The 22,847-nt window shown below is 40.2% G+C and overlaps 1 protein-coding gene across 1 annotated transcript in view; it reads left to right on the forward strand.

Moving 5' to 3' along the window:
- The first annotated feature begins 136 nt into the window (after nt 1-136).
- PPP6C (protein phosphatase 6 catalytic subunit) overlaps nt 137-22,847 on the forward strand; it is a 30,562-nt gene continuing 7,851 nt past the window's right edge. The window contains exons 1-3 of the mRNA XM_061200968.1: nt 137-374; nt 16,611-16,706; nt 22,098-22,163. Of these exons, the coding sequence (XP_061056951.1) occupies nt 300-374; nt 16,611-16,706; nt 22,098-22,163 (237 nt within the window). The 5' untranslated portion in view covers nt 137-299. The remainder of the gene's footprint in view (nt 375-16,610; nt 16,707-22,097; nt 22,164-22,847) is intronic.

A 22,847-nucleotide genomic window follows, 5' to 3' on the forward strand; every position in this document is an offset into this window, starting at 1 on the left:
CTGGCCACTATAGAAAACTACAAATCCCAGCACCCCCCACGGTAAACAACTACGGGTCTCAGCAGTTTCAGCTCCCTGGACCCAGGGACCTCTGGGGGCCTGCAGCTTGTGTTCCGCGGGAGAGAGCGTGGGGCGTGCCGAAGCAGCGGGGAAAATCGGGTCAAGCTTTACGCCGCTGCGTAGACGCGTCTCACGGGCCGGACGTGACGTAGGAAGTGTTCCGGCTTCGGCCTCCGCCGCTGCCGCCGCTAGCACAGCCGCGGACGCCGCTGCTGCCGTCGGGGCTTGTTATTTCTAAAATGGCGCCCCTGGACTTGGACAAGTATGTGGAGATAGCGCGGCTGTGCAAATACCTGCCGGAGAACGACCTGAAGGTGAGCCTGGCCGGGGCGGGAGCGCTGCTTTCGGGGCTCCCCCCCTTCCGGCAGTGGGGCTCCCGCCGGCCCGCCCTTCCTCTCTCCGCGGGACCCCCGGCGGTGTCCTGTCCCGTCACGGTGGAGGGCCTTACGCGGTGCGAGGCGACTCGTTCCGACTTGGCGTCACGCGGGGAGCGGGGGGAGCCCGAGTCCCCCGAATGCCATCCCGAATCCCTCGGCGGGGATCCCAAGGAATGTCGCGGCCTCTGCCCCAGGGTTGCCCGTCCTGGCCTTGGGGCTGCCCCGGGGCTCGAGCCTTCACGGCTTTGCTTACAAGACTCCTCTCGCCTCACCCCGACCCCGGGTCTCGGAGTCTGACGCGAGCCCCCGCGGGCAGTGGCAGCGGCCATCCCCTCAGAAGCGGTGACAGGAGCGCGGGGAGGCCGGCGTCTGACAGGGAATGCAGCGTGCTCCCGGAACGCGGCCCCAGTGGGTTTAGGTGCCTGAGGAATGGAGATGGGAAGGGGCAGGTGGGGGCCCTAGCGGTCTGGTAGGGTGAGAGAACGTCAAGTCGTCCCGCTGCCCGAGCACTTCTCCCAGTTGCTTTTTAGGAGTGTTGGTTTTCTTCTGCTCATTCCAATATGAACCCGTTTTCGAGCACGTCGTTGAGCTGTTTTAAGTGGATAAAGTAACAGGCTCTCAATAAACACCAATACGTTTCTGTCCTTTAAGTTGTCCCCGCTCCCCCCCCCCCAATCTCTTTTTAGCTCAAGGTTTCATTGTTTTGGTTTTCCAAAGGAAATGAGTCGTTCTTTGTACTGCAGAGTCCTAGCAACAGTAAACCTATGTTTGGGTAAAGGAATGAACGTAAGAATAAAGAAATGTAAGCCTTTGGGATACTGCTTTTTTGACAAGTGTTTCTATGCGTTTGTTAAAACCAGTGCTTAGGTGACTAGCAGTGTTTAGAGGTTAGTGGTAGTGCCTGTTCTTGTTCAGTTAACTTTGATTTGCTGTGTGGTAAGTGGGTAAACTGTTGATAATTTTGAATTCTTTTTATTCTTTAAGCTGTGGGTTTAAAGCAATTTATTTTTGTCCGTGAATTTTTTTCTCTTAAGGAAGATATTACTGGTTTTTTCTTTTGCCATCTCTTGGTACAGGGAGTTGATATTTAACATCAGTCAACAGTATGCAAAATGTTTAAGGCCACAGGAGCTGTTGTGAATGTAACTAACTTGTAGGTTAATTATATGTGCTGTTTTATAGGGGAGGCATTCTTGTCCATTTTCCCCTTTTTAACAGGATAATTTAATTAAAATGAGGACAAAGCCAGTATTAGTAGAAATGTAGCTTTCATGCTTTTGTGACGATAGTTTTGTAGCTTCTTTCTGCTATATGGCTTTTTAGGAAACAAGGATTTTTCCTTAAAAAAACGCAACATTGTGACCCAGTTCATTGGAAAACTAAAGTTGGTTTTTACATGTCAGTGAATTGATGTGGAGTTTTCTGTTCTTTAGGATATGTAAAGCAGTTTTAAGCTTTGTGTTTATAATGAGTAAAATATTGCTTATTATGAAATGTATCTTGATATTGGATATTGAAATGATTTGAAAGACAAATCAGTTGGATTTTCTTTAGACCTCTTAGTTTGATAAACATTAGATTTCTTTCCTAACCTAAGAGAATATAGTTATTAAACCATTTCATTTCCCTTTGCAACACAATTGGACTGTACTTAGTGTGTATCTGTTTCCTAGTAAATTTTTTTCCTCACCCTGGACCAACTACTAGAAAAAAAAAATTCTGAATTTTTCTATATGAGTGGAGGCTTTTCTTCTTTGTCTTGGAAATGTTTTTATCAGATTAATTTTCTTGTGCTGCATCTCTGGTGTATTTAAAGAAATTTAATTCTGTTTCTCCCTCTTGGCATGAAGTGCAAACTAAAATTAGGCAGACCAAGAAAGTATTCCAGGAGCACTTTTTCTGAGGCTTTAAAGCCAAAATAAAATATTCTATCAAAGGAAGGAAAGAAATCATTGGGGCCACTTAATGATCATTATGGAAAAGATTTGTTCTGGTATAAAAATAGACAGAAATTTACCTGTGTTTTAAATTGACTGGAAGTTGGAGATACTAAATAAAATAATAAATGCATAGGATGTTCTAGATCTAATCATGATTTCTCTATATCTAAATTGGAAATGGTCAAATCACTAGTCCTGGGTCAAGTGTACATAACTGTTTTGAAGGAATAAGGGTGATACGTGAAGGTGAGTGGACCAAAGCGTAACATGTCTTAAAAAAGAGTTCGTGTGATTCTCACCCACTAAAAAAATTTCAGAGAGGATCATAGAAGACACAGAGTCCTATCTGACCAAATGTAAGAATGAATGATGGAAGACAGGTTTACTGAATACTTACACTTACGTATTTTGTCATGGGAGAGGTTCTATAACTTGGAGATTGTCTGATCTCTTTGACAGTTCTTAAAGGTCCCATGTAAGTAAAGAAGTTGCACACTGAGTTGGTGTTCAGTTTTGTTTTTTTTTTTTACTGAAGAACTGAAGACAGTTTCCATGGTAGGGGTTGGGAGAATACTAGTGTCTACCTCACACATGCAACACAGGGAGAAGTAACCACTTCTATGGATTGATAGTTGCTGTAATCTTTTTTGGAACTCACTTTTATGTTTAGTCTGAGCCATCTCTGTTTTTCATATAAGGCCACTGAGCCATCTCTGTTTTTCATATAAGGCCACTGAGCCATCTCTGTTTTTCATATAAGGCCACTGAGCCATCTCTGTTTTTCATATAAGGCCACTGAGCCATCTCTGTTTTTCATATAAGGCCACTGCTCTGCAAAATTGTACCTCTGTTTGAAATGCCTCCATAAAGCTTCAGAGAATTCTCCCTTGCTTTTTTCTAAGACTTGGTGAAGAGCGTTCTGTACCTCCTTATTCAGCCTCTATTTGATTTTATAGATTCTCATATATGGTAGTCTTGAGCCTTCTAGGTTTGAAGCCTGTTAGTCTTGTCACTCACCTTATTGCCTGTCTTACTGATCATTCTGTTTACCTGAGTGGTTTTGTATATTATCTTTCTTTAGGTATTTCAAGGAAAAATGAACACAGTACAGCAGTTAGGGACAGACTGTGGCTTTCTATAGGGCTAGAATAGTTTTTTTTGTTTGTTTTGTTTTTTGTTTTTAAAATTTTATTTATTTATTTATTTATTTATTTATTTATTTTTGGCTGTGTTGGATCTTCGTTTCTGTGCATGGGCTTTCTCTAGTTGCGGCGAGCGGGGGCCACTCTTCATCGCGGTGCGCGGGCCTCTCACTGTCGCGGCCTCTCTTGTTGCGGAGCACAAGCTCCAGATGCGCAGGCTCAGTAGTTGTGGCCATGGGCCCAGCTGCTCCGCGGCACGTGGGATTCTCCCAGACCAGGGCTCGAACCCGCATCCCCCGCATTGGCAGGCAGACTCTCAACCACTGCGCCACCAGGGAAGCCCATAGAATAGTGTTTTCATTCATAATCTTTCTGAGACCCTTTCTGATAATGCTTGGCGTTTTGTCTTTTTGGCTACAGAATCACAGTCTCTTGGGTCTTCTGAAAATAGTCTGTAGCAGTGCCGTCCAATAGAAAATGCTCAGAAGTGTGAGCCTCAAATTGTTAAATTTTTTAAAGTAAAAAGAAACAGGTGAAATCAATCTTAGTAATATTTTATTTAACCCAATTTCAACATACAATTAATATAAAATTACTAACATAATACCTTGTCTTTTTTTTGTATTAAGTCTACAAAATGTGGTATATGTTTTACATTTACAACACATCCCAGTTTGGATCAGCCACATTTCAGGTGCTCAATAGCTACATGTGGTAGTAGGTTTCCTATGGGACAGTGCACACTTCTAATGACTCCCCAGACCCTTTTCTAGAATTTCAGAGCTGAGAGAGAATCAGAGTTTGCCTAGTTCTGTATTCTTCTCACTTTACTGAGGGGGAACTGAGCTTTGTAGAGTTTATGATCTGCCTGAGGATGTCCAGCTAATCAGTGAATTAAGTTGGAAAGCCTCTTTGTGCAGAGCTCTTTCTGATACAGTTAATAGCCTTTTAGGATGGCAAATAGCATACTTTTCTAAGTATGTCTTCCACTTAATCACCTTTCTTTTTACCTTCCATTCTGAGCACATTAGAGTGCTCTCTTCTGACAGTGTGCCTTGTACTTCCCTGCTTCTTTGCTTCTGCTTCGTCTCCTTCTTTTACCTACTTATGTAATACTTATATAGCACAAATATTAAATCATTTAATACTGTGTGAGTTGGGCACTAACATTTGCCCCATTTTACAGACAGGTATCTTAAGCACAGGCAGATTAAGTAACTTTTCAAAGGCATATAGCTAGTAAGTAAGTGAAGGAGCTGCATTCAGACCTAGGCAGTCTGGCTCCAGGGTTCATATCCATAACTACCACTTACACTTCCTCTATACAATACCCTTCATGCCCCTTTTAATTTTATTTATTTATTTATTTATTTTTTGGCTGCACCAAATGGCTTGTGGAATCTCAGTTCCCCTACCAGGGATCGAACCCGGGCCCACAGCAGTGAAAGTGCAGAGTCCTAACCACTGGACCAACAGGGAATTCCCCTCCATGCCCTTTTTAGCTCTAGCTCAGATGTCACTTTCTCCATACAGGGCTCCTGGATTCCACAGTCAGAATTATTAGTAATGGTTAGAATTTACACAGCTACTTAACAGTTTTCAGAGTACCTTCATGTCCACTCTATCACTGTGATAGGCAGAACAAATATCAGAGCCAGGACTTGATAAGGTTTAAGTGATTTTTGCCACAGTGAGTCAGCAGAGTATATACCTGAATTTATTTGCTATTTAAAATTTCCATTCTGGAATTCCCTGGTGGTCCAGTAGTTAGGACTCGGTGCTTTCGCTGCCATGGCCCAGGTTCAATATCTGGTCCGGGAACTAAGGTCCCACAGGCTGTTTGGCAAGGTCAAAAAAATTTTCCATTCTTTCTGTTCTATACTAACCTTTGCCCCATAGCAGTTTTTGTTTCATTTTACTACCACTTGTATTGTTCTGTCTTGTATGATAGTAAATATGCCTGTCTCCACCATTAGACTGCAAGCTTCTTGAAGGGCCAGGATCATATCTTGTTTATTTTTGTGTTCTCCACAGTCTTAGAACACTGCCTTGTATGTGATAGACACTCAGTTAAGGTGTGTTGAATCAAACCGTACTGCTTTACAACAGACATTTCTTTAACTGTCTCCTGTGTCAAGTACTATTCCCTGTGGATGCTAGAGATAGAATTTGGCACTTCTCTCTGTCTTTGAGGGGCTCTTAATATAGTAGGGGAGATAGAGAGGTAAACAAATGATCATTGCATAGTGTGGTAGGTGCTAAAATAGAGAGCTGTCCAGCATATCAGAGAACATAGAAGAAGCAGCATCTAACTCTGGAGCCACAGATAGTTTCACAAAGGAGGAGCAATGAGAGGATGAGCAGAGTTTTTTCAGGTAGACAAGACGGGAAGGAAAGAACATGAAACAGAAGAAATACCATGTGCAATGGTATAGCTTAATCTGAAAGAACATGGCTGGTCAACTTGAAGTAGTCTGGTATGGCTCGAGGTGGTGCAGGGAAGACAGGCAGAGACCAAATCATGGAAGACGAGGCTGATAAACTTGAATTTTTATCTTTGAGATGGTTCATGTATAAACACTTTGAAATGTTTTTATATTTTAGGGAAAAACAAATAAATCATGCTTTGTGATATTTTAAAAAATATGGCTAACTAAAAAGTAGATTCAAAGAAAACTATTAGAGAGATACACTGTTGTATGTAGTAAGAATATGACAAAATCACAAAGATGATATCTGAATGGAGTTTGGGAAACACTATAGTAGACAGAGGAGTGTCCTTGAGAGGTTTTTAAGGGGGACAGTGACAGGTTTTGGAATTTTCTAGCAGCATTATGGACCTTGGATTGGAATGGGACAAAAATGTCATAGAAGCAATAGACCACGTGACATAAAAGCTTTTGAAGTAAGCCAGTGACAAGTGGTTGTGGTGTATAAAAGGAAATGAAGATGGTATAATAGGACCTGTTGACAGATTATGTCTAGGTTTGAGAGAGAGAGAGAAGAGTTCAGTGTCATCTCTTAGTTTCTGGCATGGATTACTTAGTAAATACTAATAACTAGATTAAGGCGTACAAGGGAGTTTGGTTTGGGCCAGACTGAATTTGAGATGCTGCCAAGTCAAGACATTGAGGCAGAAACGTTCAGAAGACTGTTGGATAAACAGATCTGTTGGGTAACAAATATTTATTGATTACCAAATGTGCTCCAGACACTGTTCTAATAGTGTTAAACTCAGGAGAAAGGTCTAGACCAGTGGTTCTCAGCTGGGGGTGATTTTGCCCCCTGAGCGGATATTTGGCGATGTCTGGAGACACTTGTAGATTTTCGCAGCTATCTAGGGGGTGTAGAGGCCAGATGTTGCTGAACATCATACAGTGCACAGGACAGCAGCCCCCACAACAGAGAGTTGTCGGCAGTGCCAGGGCTCAGAAACTCTGGTTTTTACTGAAGGTACAGATATTTCCTTCTGGATTGTTAGCATGTGAATATCATTGTCATCTTGGATTCTGGCTCCCACTCTTCATTCCCAGTGATTTGTGTTATAGTAGAGACTCTATTCAAAGGCTGTGTAGAATATAATCTTAGATAGATTTTTATTTCTTAAGATAAGAGATTTTATAAATACCAGTATGTAAAAGTAAATAAAGGAAATAGTATGTTTCAGATAACAAGATCAGCTAAACGAAGAATTACAGAAATTCAAAACCCAGTGTGTTTGAGGGGCAAGAGAGAACAGGGAGACAGGAGCAGAGAATAGAGTGGATCTGTAAACAAGTATCTTGAGGAAAAGGTAGAGAAGGGAAATAGGGTCTCCTAAGAATGGGTCCATGAACCTCTACTTTTTCAAGGATTAGGAATTAATTAGGCACTGTGGGGAGAAATGGGTGTAGTTTGCCCTATATTTGGGATAAGATTGAGAATCTTGCCTCAGTGACTGCTTTGGGGCAGAAAGAGAAACCATGCTTCCTACAAATCAAGCTGCAAACAAAGCTTTGAAGGGCTTTGGAGGAGCCTCTCCCATGCAAGACTGGGCTCTGAGAGGCCACTGTGTGTGTAGTTGGCTGACATATGTAGAGTTTGTACTGAGATTTCATAGACTTCTTTTTTTTTATTTTATTTTATCTGTTTTCTCCATTTTTAGACATTTCTCATGAAGAGTTTCTTTTTATTTATTTATTTATTTATTTATGGCTGTGTTGGGTCTTCGTTTCTGTGCGAGGGCTTTCTCTAGTTGTGGCAAGTGGGGGCCACTCTTCATCGCGGTGTGCGGGCCTCTCATTATCGCGGCCTCTCTTGTTGCGGAGCGCAGGCTCCAGACACGCAGGCTCAGTAATTGTGGTTCACGGGCCTAATTGCTCCGCGGCATGTGGGATCTTCCCAGACCAGGGCTCGAACCCGTGTCCCCTGCATTAGGCAGGCAGATTCTCAACCACTGCGCCACCAGGGAAGCCCTAGACTTCTTATTTTTATGTGTTCTTGACATGAATTTGTAAGCTGCTGCTGAACTGGAGCGATGAGAGGCAGTGGCTTTGGCTTAGAGGCTTAGTGCTCTAAGTCCTCTGTTGGGACTGCAGAAGTGGCAGTTATAGGAGGCAGCTGTTAACTTTACGCAAGTTAGCGTGCCTGGCCTTGGGTTGAAGATGTTGCCTAAGTAGTTTACATGGTTCGCTAGGCACTCACTGGCTTTTGGTAGGGTTTCACTGTGATGTTCTTTAGCTAATGGTCTCCTGTTACTTTCAGATCAGCACTGGGGGTTTGGGCCAGTCACCAGAAGTGACTTGCAGTCCAGGAGGCATTATGGGCCAGGAGAGCCAGTCATATGTGGGTGCAAATTCTGCAACACTCAAAATGAGAACTATAGAGTCCCTCACGAATCTGTGCTGTGATTAGTTTCAGAATGTTAAATGATAACTCACTTTGTTCTAAAAAGGATATAGAGTGGTTTACAAAGAAGCATTCAATATAGCAAGATAAATTATATTCAGAATAAGTAAGAAAAATGAGACAAGAAGAAAATAAAGATAGGAAACCAAGATGGAGCCAATAGGAAAAGTAAGAATAGTACATATAAAATAAAAGCTATGATGACTGGGTTATTTCTTTGAGATTAGACCTTAAGCTTTCTAGGAGCCTACAGAAAGATGGAAACTGATCAACTAAAAAAAATTTACAGAGTCTGTAAGATGATAAAAATAAGCTTCTCAGGGAAATCACATCTATCCCTGATGGAAGAAACAAAGAGACATTCCTCCCCCAGTCCTCCTTGAAGGCAACTATTTAATCACAGCATCCTATGCACCTTGTTTATAGTCCATGCAATGACTAGCTCTGTAGAGGACTGTTTCCTATAATGCCCTTTACTACAGGTTGCTGGTATGACATTAAAGTGCAATTTGGGAAAAAGCAATTGGGAAAGGAGTGCAGTGTAACGCAGGGTGAGGACAGCCCTCTCTAGAGGACAGTCTGGCTTAATTCATGGTGGAGTTTATAGTAGGTTGGTTTGTTTGGGTAACATACTAATGATTGATCTTTAAAGGGGTGTACACCAAATTTGGTGGAGCCCCCAAATTTACAAGTAACTGAGAGTGGGCAAGAGGAGAGGTCAACATTATATGCTTATGTCAGAGAATATATTAGGTATGGGCCCTGACCTTCACTGATGGAAGTTAGGCCTGTTCTTAAAAGATGTGCAATCTGAAAGAGTGTGGGTGGGACAAGTGCCTGAGAACATGCAGGCCTCCTGGCAACAAACAGAAAACTCTGCCCACTCCTGGACAAATTACAGCAAAGCACTTCTACAGATACCTTGGTGGAATTCTCTTTGAGGAGATTTGGTGAGTGTACCTGAAAAAAATCGCAGATATTAATTGAGCAAGGCATTATACCTAAGAAAGGTGGGTAAGGTCCTGAGATAGGTACTTTAAAACATCACTATATTGTTTTATTTTAAAAATTGTATAGTTTCAGAAAGTACATTTAAAAGTATAAATTGCTGCTCTATGAGGCTAACCTAAAAAAAGTAGTGCTCTTTTTTCTGGCTGACTGAGAAGGGAGGTGGTAACGAAAGACTATAAAAAAATACAGGCCAGTCATGGCATATTTGTTCTTTGGAACTACCCTTAAGCTAGATGGAAGTGAGTTAGGGTGAAAAAAAAAATGCAAATAGTAATTGTAAACTTTGGGAGCTAATTACTATACAAATAATAAATTATATATCACAGGTCTAATGGATTATAATAGAAAGAGGATGTTGTACAACACTGATCTTTTGAAATTGATTGGGAGGACAGCTACCTCTATCCACAAGGAGTACATTTGAGTGGTTTTGGTCAACGTGGTAATTATTATTTTTAAAGAGGTACTATATATTATTAATTTAAAAATAACAGTTTTATGAGATATAATTCACATATCATAAAATTAATTTTTAAAGTGTATAATTCAGTGGGGTTTTTTTCCCAGTGGGTTTTAATATATTTACAGAGTTGTGCAACCATTGCCATAATCAATGTTAGAACATTTTTATCATCCCAAAGAGAAACTATACCCATTAACAGAAACTCCCCATTACCCCTTACCTCAAAGTCCAGCCCTAAGCAACCATTAATCTATTTTATATCTTCATGGATTTGCCTATTCCAGGCATTTCAGATAAATTGAGTCATATATTGAGTTGGCTAAAAAGTTCCTTCGGGTTTTTCCATAAGGTGTTACGGAACTTTTTGGCCAACTCAATATATATATATTTTTAAAAATAAATTTATTTGTTCATTTGTTTATTTATTTTTGGCTGCATTGGGTCTTCATTGCTGCACGCGGGCTCTCTCCAGCTGTGGCGAGCGGGGGCCACTCCTCGCCGTGGTGCGTGGGCTTCGCATTGCAGTGCTTGTTGCAGAGCACGGGCTCCAGGCGCACAGGCCCCAGCGGCTGTGGCACGCAGGCTCAGCAGTTGGGGCTCGCGGACTCCAGAACGCAGGCTCAGTAGTTGTGGCGCATGGGCTTAGTTGCTCTGCGGCAGTGGGATCCTCCCGGACCAGGGCTCGAACCCGTGTCCCCTGCATTGGCAGATGGACTCCCAACCACTGCGCCACCAGGGAAGCCCTGGCCAAATATTATGTGGCCTTTTGTGACTGGCTTATTTAGCATGATGTTTTCAAGATTCATCTATGTTTGTTTTTTGTTTTTTTATAAATTTATTTATTTTTATTTTTGGCTGTGTTGGGTCTTCATTGCTGCGCGCGGGCTTTCTCTAGTTGTGGCGAGCGGGGGCTGCTCTTCGTTGTGGTGCGTCGGCTTCTCATTGTGGTGGCTTCTCAGGTTGTGGAGCATGGGCTCTAGGTGCGTGGGCTTCAGTAGTTGTGGTACGCGGGTTCAGTAGTTGTGGCTCGCGGGCTCTAGAGCGCAGGCTCAGTAGTTGTGGCACACGGGCTTAGTTGCTCCACGGCATGTGGGATCTCCCTGGACCAGGGCTCGAACCCATGTCCCCTGCATTGGCAGGTGGATTCTTTAGCACTGCGCCACCAGGGACGCCCCTTCCATCGGTATTGAACATAGTTGATTACTCCTCTTTTGAAACATTTTCTTCACCGGACTTCCATAATACCACACTCTCATGGTTTCCTTTGTACTTCATCAAGCAGTCCCTTTTGCTGGTTTCTCCTTCTGTCCCTAACTTCTGTGTGAAGTATTAAGACTCATTTTTGTAACTTATCCTTTTCTCTGTTTGTAAGTAGCCACTTTAGTTATCTCTTCTAGTCTCATGACTTGAAATATATATTTCCTGACAATCTCCAAATTGGTCTCTCTAACCTGGATCCTTTTCCTTGAATTCAAGACTCACTTGGTCAGCTGTTTACAGCACATCTTAGGCACTTTGAAGTCTGATAGGCATTGCAGATTTAGTGTGTCAAAATCAAATTCTTACAGCCAAATAGTGGAAACAACCCAAATGTCCAGCAACTGATGAATGGATAAGCAAAATGTGGTAAATACATACAATGGAATATTATTCAACTATAAAGAAGAACAAAGAAATAATGCATGTTACAATGTGGATGAACTTTAAAGACATATGTTAAGTGAAAGAAGCTAGTCGCAAAAGGCCCCATTTCTAGATGTCCAGAATGAACAAATCCATAGACACAGCAGACTAGTGATTGCCCAGGGCTGTGGGGTGGGAGATGGGAGATGAGTGCTAATGAGTATACAGTTTCTTTCTGGGGTGATGAGAATGTTCTAAAATTGATTATGGTGATGGTTGCCCAACAGTGAACATGCTGAAAACCACTGAATTTTACGCATTAAAGGGGTGAATTTTACGATGTGTGAATTATATCTCAATGAAGTTGTTAAAAAAGCCCCACAAATTCCTCGTTCCCCGTCCCCCAAACAAAACCCAGACAAACCAAAACAATCTACTACTCATGAAAAAATAATTGAGAAGCACTGGGCTTATTAAAATTAAAAACTTTGCTCTGCATGGGAATTCCCTGGTGGTCCAGTGGTTAGGATTTCACACTGTCACTGCTGAGGGCCCAGGTTCAATCTCTGGTCGGGGAACTAAAATCCCACAAGCCACGGGGCCAAAAAAAAAAAAAAGAAAATTAAAAAAACTAAAAAAAACCTTGCTCTGCAAAAGACGCTTTCAAGAGAATGAGAAGGCAAGCCACCGACTGGGAGAAAATATTTGTGAAAGACATGTCTGATAAGGGACTTTTATCCAGAATAAACAAAACACTCTTAAAACTCAGCAGTAGGAAAACAAACAACCCTATTAAAAATGGTTCAAAGGGGCTTCCCTGGTGGCGCAGTGGTTAAGAATCCGCCTGCCAATGTAGGGGACACGGGTTCGAGCCCTGGTCCGGGAAGATCCCACATGCCGCAGAGCAGCTAAGCCTGTGTGCCACAACTACCGAGCCTGCGCTCTAGAGCCCGCGTGCCACAACTACTGAGCCCATGTGCTGCAACTACTGAAGCCTGCATGCCTAGAGCCCGTGTTCCACAACAAGAGAAGCCACCGCAGTGAGAAGCCCTCGCACCGCAACGAAGAGTAGCCCCCGCTCACCGCAACTAGAGAAAGCCCGTGCACAGCAATGAAGACCCAACGCAGCCAAAAAAAAAAGGGCTAAAGACTTGAGCAGATACCTCAGCAAAGAAGATATATAGATGACAAGCCTATGAAAAGATGCTCCATATCATATGTCATTAGGGAGATGCAAATTAAAACAAGGTGGGAATTCCCCAGCGGTCCAGTGGTTAGGACTCTTGCTTTCACTGCCGAGGGCCCAGGTTCAATCCCTGGTCAGGGAACTGAGATCTCACAGTCCGCGTGGTGTGGCCAAAACCAAAACAAAACAAAACCAAAAAAAACAACAACAAGGCAATACCACTACACACCTATTAGAATGGCCAGAATCCAAAACACTGACAGCACCAAACACTGGCAAAACTGTAGAGAAACGGAAACTCTCACTCATTGTTGATGGGGATGCAGACTAGTACAGCCACTTTGGAAGATCATTTAGCAGTTTCTTACCAAACTAAACACCCTTACCATACGATGTAGCAGTCATGCTCCTTGGTGTTTATCCAAATGAGTTGAAAACTTAACATCCACTGTAAAACCTATACACAGATGTTTATGGCAGCATTATTCATAATTGCCAAAATTTGAAAGCAACCAAGATGTCCTTCAGTAGACAAATGGTTAAATAAACTGGTACATTGAGATAATGGAATATTATTCAGCGCTAAAAAGAAATGAGCTATCAAGCCATGAAGAGGCATGAAGGAAGCTTAAATGTGTATTACTACGTGAAAGAAGCCAACCTGAAAAGACAACGTATGTATGATTCCAACTATATGACATTCTAGAAAAGGCAAAACTATGGTGATAGTAAAAAGATCAGTGGTTTCCATCCTTTCCCCATACCTTGCCCGACACATCTCTTAAATCTGGAAGTCATCTGTATCCTTTATCACATCCTTTAGTAAACTGGTAAATGCAGGTGTTCCCCTGAGTTCTCTGAGCTGCTCTAGCAACTTATTCAGACCTAAGGAGGAGGTCTTTGGAACCTCTGATCTATAGCCGGTTGGTTAGAAGCGCAGGTGATAACCTGGGCCTGCAACTGGTGTCTGAAGTGTGTGTGTATATTGGCAGGGGAGTTGGAGGGGGGGGCAGTGTTGTGGGACTGAGCCCTTAACCTGTGGGATCTGACAGTATCTCTGGTAGATAATGTCAGAATTGAGTTAAATTGTAGGATACCCCGCTGGTGTTGCAGAGATTTGCATATTGTAGGGAGAAAAAACCTTCATACATTTGGTGACCAAGAGTGTCAAAACTGTGTGTTCTGTGTGACTAGTAAGGGAGACACATAGGAAAGAAGCACAAAGTAGGGAAGAACTGAGTTTTTCCCTACATAGGAAGGAAAAAGCTGAGGTTTTTGTTTTTGTTTTTGTTTTTTTTAAACAAATGCAAACTGGAACTGAAGGAACCTTAGAGACCATCTTTCATGATAAACTTAAGGCTCTGAGTTCAGAAACATTGTTTCACTCACCAGTATCTGTTCCTTTTACAAATAATGGATGGATTATATATCTGGACCAAGGATTGTTTATTGAAGCATCTGAGGGTTGTAGGAAATTCAGCACAGAAGGAGCTCGCTACTCAGGGCCAGAAGGACTCCAGGCCAAAAGGATGATCTTGCCTTTGAGGTGCTATTTGAAGATCAGGAACTTATCCTAGGAATAAGAGCGAACCTTTTTATTTTGAAAATGTTTTAAACAGCTTGATTTCCCCTCATTTTTTGGGGAGGGACTTTTTTCTTGCTCTTCCTCCCCCCTCCCATTGTGAGTTCTCTCCTATGCTTGCCTCTGTGTAAAGTGTTGTAGCTGTAACTGTTAAAGTGTGTCTCTCATATATTTAAGTAAATTGTGGCATTTAGATTCCTTAATTAATGTTTAAAATCATTTCATTATGCTCGTGTAGTTTAATTTGTCCTTTCTTGGCAGATCTTCATAAAATCTAGTAGGGCCTCTGACTGTAGTATTAATTGGTCTCAGATGGAAGGAAGATTTCCTCCCCAGTTCTTTTTTTTTTTTTTTTTTTTAATATTTATTTTGGCTGTGCCAGGTCTCAGTTGCGGCACGCTGGATCTTCGTTGCGGCATGCAGACTTCTTTACTTGCGGCATGCGGACTTCTTAGTTGTGGCATGTGAACTCTTAGTTGCGGCATGCAAACTTTTGGTTGTGGCATGCGCGTGGGATCTAGTTCCCTGACCAGGGATCACACCTGGGCCCCCTGCATTGGGAGTGTGGAGTCTTACCCACTGGACCACCATGGAAGTCCCTAGAGTTCTTTTTTTTTAATTAATTAATTAATTTTTGGCTGTGTTGGGTCTTCGTTGCTGCATGCAGGCTTTCTCTAGTTGCGGTGAGCGGGGGCTACTCTTTGTTGCGGTGCGCGGGCTTCTCATTGCAGGGGCTTCTCTTTGTTGCACAGCACGGGCTCTAGGCACGCGGGCTTCAGTAGTTGTGGCTTGTGGGCTCTAGAGCGGAGGCTCAGTAGTTGTGGCGCATGGGCTTAGTTGCTCCGCGACATGCGGGATCTTCCCGGACCAGGGCTCGAACCCGTGTCCCCTGCATTGGCAGGCAGATTCTTTATTTATATTTATTTTTGGCCGCGTTCAGGCTTTGTTGCTGTGCGCGGGCTTTCTCTAGTTGTGGCGAGCAGGGGCTACTCTTTGTTGCGGTGCACGGGCTTCTCATTGCAGTGGCTTCTCTTGTTGCAGAGCACGGGCTCTAGGCGCGTGGGCTTCAGCAGTTGTGGCACGCGGGCTCTAGAGTGTAGGCTCAGTAATTATGGCTCACGGGCTTTGTTGCTCCACGGCATGTGGGATCTTCCCGGACCAGGGCTCGAACCCGTATCTGCTGCATTGGCAGGCGGATTCTTAACCACTGCGCCACCAGGGAAGTTCCCCTAGAGTTCTTTTTAAAAGGTAGAGTGACTCTTAAATTTTAGATTTACATTTTGGGATTAATTTTGTTAACCTTTCTATTTTGAGATAATTGTAGATTTATATGCAATTGTAAGAAATAATACCAAGAGATCCCATGTACCCTTTACCCAGTTTTCTCTAGTAGTAACGTCTTGTGGAACAAATACCACAACCAGGATATTGACATTGATACACTCCACCATCTTGTTCATAATTCTCCAGTTTTACTTGTACTCATTTGTGTGTGTATTTAGTTCTACGCAGTATTGTTATATCTGTCTCATGTATCTAATACGACATTCATGGTACAGACAGTTCCATCACCCCAAGGAGTCCACATATTGTCCTTTTTATAACCATACGCACTTTCCTCCTGCTGTCCCTACCTCCTAGACCCTTGGCAATCACTAATCTGGTCTCCATTTCTATAAATTTTTTATTTCAAGAATGTTGTATAAATGGAATCATACAGTATATAACCTTTTGGGATAGGGTTTTTATTTTCTCCCCACTCAGCATAAATCCCTTGAAATTTATACGGATTGTCATGTGTCAATAGTTTGTTTCTTTTTATTGCTGAATAGTATTCCATGGTGTGAATGTACCATAATTTAACTATTCACTGTTGAAGGACACCTGATTTATTTCCAGTTTTTGGCTTTTATGAATTAAGCTTCTATGGACATTTGTGTACAGGTTTTTATGCGATCATAAATTTTCATTGCCAAGAATGCAATTGCTGGGTCATATTTGGTAAGTGCATGGTTTGCAATGTACTTTAAAAATTAGCAGATAAAAACCTTTTCCTGTTAAAATTATTGACTTTTACATTTTTTGTTGAAAAACATCATTTTACGGTTCCTTGCAAAGCTCTCTGTCTTCTAGAACCTATTACCTGTATAGCCAGGGAGTTTGCATTTTGGAATAGGCATTGTGAGAGGAAGGTGAAAGCTGACAGAAATCGAATCCCAGAATCATCATAGTTTCCTTTCCTGTGAAACAATACACGGATTAGTTCTTGTCTTTTTTGCATTTGGTCTTTAGTTTTAATATTGTAATAAAAGGATGCATTTTATTTTCTCTTCTTACAGCGGCTATGTGACTATGTTTGTGACCTCCTCTTGGAAGAGTCAAATGTCCAACCAGTATCAACACCAGTAACAGTGTGTGGAGACATACACGGACAGGTAAAATTTCATGAGGATATTTTTAGCTTTTGTACTGTCTGTCCATAGTCCATGTCTGTTTCCAGTTGTGCTGCAAAATATTAAAAAAAAAAAAAAAAAAAATGGTGGTTGGCTAGGGTGCCTCAGTCTGTGTGACATTAATGATTCCTGGTTACTGTTAAAGTGAGTAAAAGCAGTGGTCAAATTATTCATGGACTTTGTTGAAATCATACTTAGAAAGTGAAGAGTGAAGCATTATTGCTCTGTGGACAGGGGGAGATATAAAATACAAATGTGGACTGCTTATAGTTATTATGATTGATAGGAGATGCTTTGGTATTAGGCACTAATTTTCTATTCATTCTGTTCATTTCTGTTCTATTCACTTAATGTCATATTTTATTGAAAATTTATCATTTCCTTAGTGGGAATGAGAATATCAGCAGTTCAGAAAGATAAAATTATTGGTGCATGATTTTACAGCAAGTCAGTGCTAGAATGGGATGAGAAAGACAGTTCATTTTTTCATCTGCTGGGGTTTTATGTGTTTGTTTTTAAGAGTTTCAGAGCATTGACAGGAGGGGTACACCTTATCTTTAGACTCTTACTGTCAGTGTTTAGCCTAGTTAGAAAACTGTGTATTTGTAGTTTTTTCTTTTTTACTGGGAAATGAAAGCTGAACAGAGCACTCATAGCCTGCTCTGTGCATGCAATGGAGTTGGGGCTATAAGACATAATATTTGTGAATAACATAGTATTTATGAATTCCTACAGGACCTTAACTATGACTGCCTAAAGGAGCAGAAATGTGTGTAGCTTGGTTGTGATTGAGGGCTGCTCCATGAGTAAAGTTCTGTTTTTTATTCTTTTAAGTTGGCTGCCCTGGGTCTCCGTTGCAGCGCGCAGGCCCTTCGTTGCCGGCTTCTCTCTAGTTGGGGCACTAGGGCTCTAGAGCGCGCAGGCTCAGTAGTTGCGGCATGCGGGCTTAGTTGCCCCGTGGCATGTGGGATCTTAGTTCCCCGACCAGGGATCGAACTCGCGTCCGCTGCACTGGAAGGCGGACTCTCAGTCACTGGACCAGCAGGGAAGTCCCGTAAAGTTCTATTTTGACTACTTAGCTCTTTTCTTTTTGGTTTTTCAGTCTGTTCTCTGGATGTGTGAGGTTATAATAAATGACATCTGCACGTTATCAGCTTCTAAATAGAGGCCCCCACTATGTCATATTTAATCTGTTAAAATTCTAGTTCTCTAAAGTAGACCTTAGGAGTTCTTCTTAATTTCCATGTAACTTCTCTCCAAAAGTATAATAAATATTTGTATTTTGCTAACATAAAGGATATTAATGTAAACAATGCCTTAACATATTTCTAAAAGCTGGAATAAACCAAGTAATGCTTTCCCTTGATTATAATATTAAAATTGAGGGGTTACCTGTGTTATCAAGGTTTTTTATTGGCCGCAGCATGAGGCTTGTGGGATCTTAGTTCCCGACCAGGGATCGAACCCGTGCCCTTGGCAGTGAAAGTGCAGAGTCCTAACTACTGAACTGCCAGGGAATTCCCCAAGACTTTTCAATAATATGAATTATAGTCATAATCAGAGGTCAGGAAGTTAGAGACAACTTCAGACTGCTAAAATTAATTCAGATAATAAATTTGCACTTCTACTGATATATATACCTTCAGTCAAATGTACAATTCTTGCTTTCATTTATCTTGTGTTTTGAGGTTAATAATGTACTTTTTCACATATTGCATGTCAATTTTTTTTTTAAGGTTCCTATGAGGTAGGATCATTTTGTAGAGAAGGAAACTGAGTTGAAAGATTGAGGAATTCACCCAAATTCGCACAGCTACTAAGGGACAGAGCTGAGATTTGAAACTCATTTGGGTGCCCGATAGCCCATGTTATTTATTTATTTATTTATTTTTTGGCTGCACGGCTTGTGGGATCTCACTTCCCCGACCAGGGATTGAACCTGGGCCACATCAGTGAAAGCCTGGAATCCTAACCACTAGGCCCCCAGGGAACTCCCAGCCTATGTTATTTTAAGACTACCACCAAATTGAGCCGTGTTTCTCTTGTACTTGACCCTTTAAAACAATTGCTCGTCAAAAGCATGGGACTTGAGGAGCTTCTAAATGTCTGCAGACTAGTCAAATGTAAGATGTATCTTTTGGGACTTGTACAGTTGTCTTCTCCTTGGGCCAGTTTTGGAATTGCAGGATTGGTTTATGAGTACAAATAAACTCATAAGAAATGTTGACAAGCATACAGTTGCTGAGAAACATTGAAACAGCATAATCTAGTGAGGAGATTGTAGATTTCAGTGTCAGACAGAGCTTGGTTTAAGTTAAGTCCTGCTTGGGTACGTAACAGCTGTTTAAGAAGCCATTTTAGCTAGCTCTTCAGTTCTTTAAATACGGCCTGTGGACCCTTGAAGGTCTATAAGATGGCACAAAATCAACTGAGGGTAAAACTGTTGGTGCCTCAGCATGAATCAAGGGAGTGTCACCAGCCTATGCTGGTTGTCATTGTATTCTTCACCAGCATGCATGCATGTACAGTAAAATAAAATGCCAGTATCACTTAAGAATGTCCTTGATGAAGCAGTAATATTAATTGGCACTCTTAACCCCTCAGTAGATACATCTTTTGAGTAGTCCCTTTGATGAAATAGGAAGTACGCATAAAGCACATCTACTGCATATCAAAGAAAAATGGTTTGCTCAAAAGAAAAGTACTTGTGCAGTTCTTTGCATCTCCTGCTGAAATAGCCTCTTTTTTTTAATGGATCGCTGTTTTTACTTGAGAGAATGAATGACAAACTACGGGTATTTGGCAACTGTTTTGCAAAAGTGAACGAAGTGAGCCTGTCACTTCAAGGAAAACAATTGACGTTATTTGTTGCTGATGACAGAATTTGAGTTTTCAAGTGAAATATTGGAATTTTAGAAAATTTGAGTTTACCACCATGAGGCTACTAGCTTCTGATACTTAAAAGACTTTTCTGATGAGGTGAGTGATGAAATTAACAAATATTTTTTTGATGATTTAACAAATATTTTTTTGATGATGTATAAAGAAATGTCATTTCCATTTTCCAAATAACCAGTGTGTTACCCACTCAAAGTGTTAGACCAACTTATCTAACAGAGTTTGAGAAGAGACTAATTGTCAAGTTTTGATGTATTAAAAGAAGAATATGCACCATTATCTCTAAAGGTTATTAAAATTCTCCTCCCTTTGTAACACATACCTGTATGAAGGTATGTGTTACACTTTAAATTTCTAATATGGTTAACACTGATTCATATAACGTATAAACAAAAGCTTTTTGGGGACCTGTAATTTTTAAGACTATGAGTGGGTCCTGAAACCAGAAAATTTAAAAACTGCTGAGTTAGCCAACTATTTCCTTGCCTCTAACAATGGAATAAAATCCACTTCTCGGGATTGGTTTTGTTTTAAAATGAGAACATTTACAGAGTGTGTGTGATATGAAAAACATACAATAGATGGTAGAAATTATTTGTGAAATAATGAGATGGGCTTCCAGTAATGTATGACAAGGTTAATTGTCTGCATATGTTTTCAGTAAATATTTATTATATTAAAGAATTTTGGAAAAAACTACCAATATGGAGTAGGAACTATGGGTCCCCAAAGCAGAATTTTTGATCATCCATTAAATATATATAAGTTAAATGGAAACTTACAAAGCTTTTATTCAAGAATGTGTTTCTACAGACATCAGTAGTAAAGTCTAAGGACACTCACTCTTTCACCACACTTTTATAGAAGCAATTGTTTCATAAAACTTTTTAATGTTTCCTTCCTGACTTTGAGTGTGTGCATACTCAATTTTTACATAACAAAATTGTATAGTTATATTAGAGGTATAGTTTTGTGTTCCATTCTTTTCCCTAGTCATTTTCCCACTTTGCTACATAGTTTCCATTATAATCATTATTTATGACTGCCTAAGGTCCAGGTCTTTGAATTAGTAGATCATACTTTATTAATATTCCCTTACGTTAGTCACGAAGGTTGTTTCTTCTGTTATTAGAAATGATGCTATGATGCATTTTCTTTATGTTATACAGCTTTTTTTTTTTTTTTTTTTTTTTTTGCCTTTAGGTTATAGTCACAGAAGTGGAGTTACTAGGCCAAAGTAACACAAACACATATATGTATATGTGTATATATATACACTGAAAGTGTATTTAGATATATATACTTATTTTTTACTGCTCATATTGTGTGTGATTGTATTTATACATATATGGTATATGATATACATACACACATCATATATATATCTGTGCGGTGGGAAGTGAGAAGTATATTCCTTCAAAGGAAGGGATTCCACTTAGTAGAAATGGACAGCATATATTTTGAACAAATAATAGTCTACCAGTTGACTGAGACTGAATTTGTTTCATTTGTTTGCTTGCTAATTTTAAGAAGATAGGAAAATTTTATTTTAAACTTTCTAAAGTTTTTTTTTTTAAGCAAGTGACAACTCTTTAGACTTATGAAACGTTGCTACAAAGGGTAGTACTTTATTTCAGTAGTTAATCTTTAAATTTCAGTTTTGTTCACTATAACTAAGATTTCTGTACTGTTTTAAGTGTTAGAAATTTAAGTAGTAATACTACTTTCAAGTGTAAAGGATAGATGTGAAGGAAATTATTGGTTGTAGTTGGTATGGTATATTATAGTTCCTTTAATCTAAAATCCTTTTTCAGAAAAACTGTGACTTTTCTTTAGGAAGTAGGATTAGGATAACCGAGTTGACTGAAGTTATCAAACGCACATTTTTGTCAGTTAAATTTTCAGTCAAGTAGAATATGATGAAATATACTATTCTTTTTTTACTGGTTATTGAGAAGATTCTCCACAGCTGTAGAAGCTGAGGGTACACATCTTCCAAAGTAGAGTGTAAGAAGGTAGGTTGATTACGTGACACTACGAAGTGTCATGTAAATTCATTCTTCAAAAGAAATTCTTATCCACTTGTTTCCTTATCTTTTGTCTCTTTAAGACAGATGCTGAAGGTGGGGCAAGGTGATTGGGTTAGCTTATTGACAGGTAACTGATAAATGATTTCAAATTCTCAAGTGATAGATGGGAGAAATATGAAAGAAATTTGAAAGGGGGTTGCCTATAACATTAATGACTTAGGAATGACTTTAGTGATAACTGAGCTTCATTTTAGTGCTTTTTTTTTTTTTTTAAGGCTTGGGAGCTGTGTGCTTGGCAGTTTAGTTTGCACTTTATTTCTTTGTATAAATGTAAATATTTGAAGTCCTCTTAATTAACTGCTTCTTTACACAGTTTGGCCTCAGTTTTATTATTTTACTCCTTCACAGGAATTTGTAATCAGCATATATTGCCTTTCTTTTATAGTTTTATGACCTTTGTGAACTATTCAGAACTGGAGGTCAGGTTCCTGACACAAACTACATATTTATGGTATGTAAACACCAGTGATATCAAGTACTTATTTTAAATGGAAGGGATCTGACTTACTACATGTAAATTATATAATAATTTCGTTGCCATGTGACAGTCACTATTTAAATATATGAAAAGGTGATTCTATACTTTTCTACATTTTGCTGTGTCCTCTAGTTGAGAATAATTGCTTTTGTAAACTGCTGTATACACAGGACTGGGTTGTAGCCCTCAGTAATGGTTAGGCAGAAAAATAGCCCAGAACCACAGGTTTAAGGCATAAATCTTCAGTTTACTGTTATTTTATCAGATTTTTTTTGAGCATTCATTTTCATCTGTTATTAATCTGTGGATTGATTAATATACACATATACACATTTGCTGTTAAGGTAGATATTTGCTTACTTTCTTTTTGTAATATAATGTTACCGTTGAATTTTTTCTGAGCCCTTCTGTTATTTCCCTTCCTTCTGAAAATTTCTGGGTCACTTTTCTAATCTTTTAGCTGTTTTCCTATTGGTCTAATATTGGCCCAAGTAAAACATAAATGGGAAGTGTAAATAGTATATCCTCATATGCAGTTGTTAAATACAAAGCTAAATGTAGAATACTGTTATAATTATGGTAATTGCTTTTACAAAAAAACTATTTTCTTCAAGTTGACAGCTCTTTTGATACAGTTAAAAAGATTTTTGAAATTCA

The sequence above is a fragment of the Eubalaena glacialis genome, chromosome 9 (assembly GCF_028564815.1).
Source record: "Eubalaena glacialis isolate mEubGla1 chromosome 9, mEubGla1.1.hap2.+ XY, whole genome shotgun sequence".
In the NCBI taxonomy this organism is placed as follows: Eukaryota; Metazoa; Chordata; class Mammalia; order Artiodactyla; family Balaenidae; genus Eubalaena; species Eubalaena glacialis.